General features: G+C 34.8%; 1 protein-coding gene across 1 annotated transcript in view; it reads right to left on the reverse strand.

The window, feature by feature from the left end:
- Positions 1–824: 824 nt before the first annotated feature.
- Positions 825–5124, reverse strand: part of Dhc36C (Dynein heavy chain at 36C) — a 29743-nt gene continuing 25443 nt past the window's right edge. The window contains exons 33-37 of the mRNA XM_011507518.1: positions 4706–5010; positions 3708–3945; positions 3236–3387; positions 2855–3136; positions 825–1090 (exon numbers count right to left, since the gene is read on the reverse strand). Of these exons, the coding sequence (XP_011505820.1) occupies positions 884–1090; positions 2855–3136; positions 3236–3387; positions 3708–3945; positions 4706–5010 (1184 nt within the window). The 3' untranslated portion in view covers positions 825–883. The remainder of the gene's footprint in view (positions 1091–2854; positions 3137–3235; positions 3388–3707; positions 3946–4705; positions 5011–5124) is intronic.

The raw sequence follows: 5124 nt of genomic DNA on the forward strand, positions 1-5124 counted from the left end.
ATTTATTATTAAATTACGTAAGTAATATTAATTAACGATTTCAATGAGGATAAATGTTTTGGTAAAAGAAAACAAAAGGAAATAAAAAAAAAAAGAAAAAAAAAAGAAAGAAAAAAAAAAAACATGAAATTCTTAATGTGTTAATGATAAATTACATTAAAGTAAATAAATTAGAAAAAAGAAACAATCGATTACGATTGGCATTAATCTAATGTTTTAATGTTAATGTGTTATGATAACTAATTAGGATTAAAGCATGAAAGTATTATTTAACATCTCAAGGCTTTTGAAAATTCAATGCTTATGCAAATGAGATCAATGATAATAAACATATAATAAATTTCATATTAATATTAACTCACTTATGCACCGATGACGTAGATGTATTAATATAAAAGTAAAATCAATGAGTAAATTGGCATTTTAGCGGCCAAGCCTACCGAATTCTTTGAAATTGCATATGACATTGAATTAGCAGGTAAGCAGCGTGTAGAAAGGTTTTCGAAATAAGTCACAAAGTTCTTTTTACTTTCAATCAGGCTTTTTTTGTATTTTTCCAAATATTTTTTTTTTTTTTTGTTTTCTTAATTTGTAGCGTCTCGATCAGTGCGACAAGCATAATTGCGATACGATTAGCCTTATACGGTAGCTATAAAATAAACGAGAATTTCAATATGATATATAGAAGATTGTCGAAGATAGTACCAACTAAACATTCGGGGAGGAAGTATTTGCCGTGTATGTGATAATAGAATGGGCTTAATCACATTAAAAGGCCTGAGAATACCTTGATTTGCCATCGGTTCCCGTAAGCGCGCGAGAGAGAAAGAGGCGCTCGCGTATCTCCCGTCGTTGAGAGAGTCGATAAAATAGGCGCCGATGATCATTGCGACAACTGGCAGAGCATGGCAACGCCTCGTTGTATCCAGTGCTCGGCCGGCTTGTCTGTTGGTAAAAGCATGGCGATGACGAAGTTGGTCGAGTGACCCGTTGTCGAGAGCACGCCGCGCCTTTCGCTCGTTTTGTACACCGGGCAGATGTAGGAGGGCCGCTCCCGCAGGTCCTCCTTTATTAGCGGCACCAGCCACAACTGTCAAATAAATCAAGTAGTCAAGTCTACGATATTCCTCGATTGGCGGGCGGTGTGGCGGTGTGGCGGGGTAGCGTGGCGAGGGGGATGGCGTGGCGAGTGGCGAGGGGCGAGGGGCGAGGGGCGAGGAGCGCGGGGCGCGGGGCGCGGGGCGAGGGGGGCACCGTGGTGCCTATTGTAACTCGTATGTGAGCTAAATTTCGAGATCAGGAGGATAATCCTTCGAAGCTCATGATCGTTCATTCGCTTTTGAGAATTTTCATTTTTTTTCTTTTTAAATCAAACGTAGGAAAAATTATCACGATCGTAGAACATTGAACATCATAGAATGTTATTTATTTGAGGGTACTCTGACGCTGAAATATGTATAGCCGAATGATGTATGCGAGCCAAGGGACTTTTATTTCTTTCCTCAAACTAAATTATATTTTTGTACTATTGTACATGTAAGTAAATACCATTTCAAATGCAAATTTCAAATTAAAGGATAAATTGAGGGGGGGGGGGGGTTGGGGGGGGGGGGGGGGGGGGGGGAGGTGGAGACAGTAGTAGAGAGTAGTGGGCGGGGTGGAGGAGCTGGAAAGACAATGTTTAGGATTTTTAATTGGTTAAAACAAAGACAATAAGATTGTTATATATACTATTTAATTTGCTTCGATAATGTTACAATTACCGAACTGTAATTTTTGTAATGTTAAATGTTAATTGCTTCATTTTGGTCAGACAATGTATTATAATCATATTCTAAACTTTATATAATTTTATTGATTCGCATAGGGCTGTCATTTATAAAAAATTCATTATTTAATAGTATTTATGTATTTAAGTATATAATATAGTATAGGCGGATGTAAATTTGAAAATTTATTTTTACGCAATTAAAACGATTGAGCTTTAAAATTAATTGTATAAGAAACCAACAATACAGAATATTTATTAACAATGACTTTATTAAATTATTAGATTAAATGATAGAATTTTAGCGAAACTATATGATAATATTGTTGGTGAGACTTTAGGCTTTTCTTACCTTAATTTAATGTAAAAATGTTTCATTAATAACAATATCTTCTTATTAGACGGTATCACGTTCGATAAAATTCAAATTGTTTTATATTCTTTTTCTTTTCGATTTATTACAGTTTATACGATGATTCTCTCGAGAGTTTGCAATAATAATAATAATAATAATAACAACAATAATAATAATGATAATAATAATAATAACAACAATAATAATAATGATAATAATAATAATAACAACAATAATAATAATAATGATAATAATAATAATAATAATAATAATGATAATGATAATGTAATATAAATCGTTTCGAGCGTCGATTAAATTCTCGATCAATGATTATTTAAAGTTCAAAACATTATTGAAAACTCTATTGTCATTTGTACTTCAATTGCTTTATTTTACGTAATCTTGTACGACTTGTAAGTGAATTTTTAATTTAATCAACGATAATCGTACTTACATCATAAATACTGAAAATAACGAATATTTAATAAAGGAGACGAATCAAATAGTTTACTCGGCTAATTATAATTGTACGTATGAGCAAAGAACCGGAAACGTTCGAAAGGACGAGAAGTCGTAAAGTATTAAAAGAATCATTCCATCTCAGTGATACTTTAAAAGAAATGTAAAGTTTTGGCTAGCCAGAAGTAAATATTTAGAAGGAAAAGTAGCGAAAGAAAGTTTTCATTTTGTCATCGTTATAAGAATATAAAGTGATTTGAAATGTACTTTACATAAGGCATATCGTCGTAGAGTACTTTGGGTAGAGACTCGTCGAGCAGCATTGTATCCATATTAAATCGAGCACCGTCGAGGAAGAGACCATAAACGTAAACTCCGTCCTCCGGCTGTTTCGAGAACGTTGTATCCTTGAGTGGTATAAAGTCGTAGATCAGCAGATCGATTGGAATGGAATATTTACGCGAGTAGTTTTGCTTAGCTCCGGTTAAAAACGCTTGTGTGAAGTAAAATCCAGAGAGCCAGAATGCCGCGGGTGGACCATTTTCGAACCATTCCTTCGACAACACGACAATATAAAATATACATATATGCATGATCGAGAGCAATGGTCAAGGTTAATTAATTAATTATGCGAATTAACCTTGATGACATACCTGCAGGAAGTTCAGTCGACGTAAAAAGTCAAGAACGTAACTTCCAAGAGGCTTGAGCGAAGGATAGGAAACCTGATGCCAAAGTCTTGGTACTTTACCCATAATTATTGATATGAAAATTTCATCGAGTTCGTTGTCCATAACAATGAGACCTACAATCGACGGAATGGTATTATAAAAATATGATTGAAAATCTAAATTGAAAGTAAAAATACGGAAGGACGAAGAAGCTAAGCTTCCTCGAGCTAAGCATTTCTACCAGTCGTACTATCATTATTTTACAATATATCATTGATTGGGTCGACAATGAGTATTGATATTATATTTATTCGATAATTTGTATATATGCATTATCCTTGGCACGAAACAAAAATTTTATCTCGCAACTTATCCACTTATTAAATGCTTGAATTTTGTTAAAAAATAATCGATATATGAAATTTATGTCCAAAATCAATTTGTATATACAGACCTTTAATAGCTTTTTGTATATTTATTAAACTAGTCCTGATTGTTTGTAAGAGCTTATTGAATCTTCCCATTTCTTGCACTAAAACTGTATTCATGCTTTGCTTATAGGAAGTCGGATATTTCTCAAGGGCCGTATTCAAATCAAAGTCATTAGGTAGCTTTGAGAGAATATCAGCAGATATCGAATAGACAACATCGTCCGTGGATCTATCGCATTCGGAATCTGATGTTCCGGTATCCTAAATAACAGAAATATCTTCAAAACTCTTTGAAATTAAATTATATTTATATCTCAATATTTGTTGGCAAATATTTTAGTTATATACGTAGAATTTTGTGTGCGTGTGCGCGCGTTGATTTCATTGGCATTAACCAATATTCATATTTACATATAATATTAACAATTTTGTAGCTCAACGAAAGTCTAACTTATGTAATAAAAAGAAAAAAAAAAAAAAAAAAAAAAAAAAAAAAAAAACAAACTTTAAAATATTCAACATTGATAAGTATAGACGACGTTTGTTCACGACGAATGCATATTCCAAGAGAAAAATTACCGTATAAAGTGAAATGACACATGACACATGACTTCAATTTAAAATCGGACATTTTACGATGTTATTTAACTGCATTACTTTGATCAATTGGCTTAAAGTTAGCTTCGATCATTCGTTAAAAGTATCGACAACAATGCATACTAATAGGGTCTTCTATCGACCTGTTAATCTCATTAAGCAATTTATTGATTGGGTCGATTGGATATTTGAGCTTAATCCAGCCAGTTACAATGTCCTCGAATATTCCAGTTGGCTCTATGCTAATCTTCCACTGTATCGCGGCTCAATCGATAATTACATATCTGCACGCTAAAGAAGCTTATCTGGGATTCCGGGACGAGTGGAATCGCGTATGTCGCTTACATCCGCTTTGCGGTATTAACAGCGGCGCATGTGTATAGGACTAAGGGATGGAGAACGTAATCGGAAAAGAATTACACACTTGCGTGAGGAGTATCGAGGACAGCATCAAGTCGGTCTCCTGCTGATCCTTGATTATGTCCGCGTTCTCAGCCATGCCAAAAATGTTGGGCTTGGTTACCATCGGCAGCGTTCTGACGTAATCCAAAAACTCGGCGTAGTTATTCACCTGGGGCACATAGTAAGCCCTAGTCGAGTCAAAGAAATACTTGGATTCATCATCCTCGTCGCTCGCAATTACGCCCTCGTGGTAATACTTGGCCAGAATCGTATTCAGAGTGCGTCTGTCCCACTCGTCGGTCACGCGTCCGCCGTAATTGCATTCGCCTTTGGAAGTTGAAAATTTAATTGGAAAATACATTTCACCCTCTCTCTGTCTCTGTCTCTCTCTCTCTCTCTCTCTATCTATCTCTCTATCTCTCTCTATCTATCTATCTCTCT

Source organism: Ceratosolen solmsi, unplaced genomic scaffold, assembly GCF_000503995.2.
Source record: "Ceratosolen solmsi marchali unplaced genomic scaffold, CerSol_1.0 scaffold6, whole genome shotgun sequence".
Taxonomy (NCBI): Eukaryota; Metazoa; Arthropoda; class Insecta; order Hymenoptera; family Agaonidae; genus Ceratosolen; species Ceratosolen solmsi.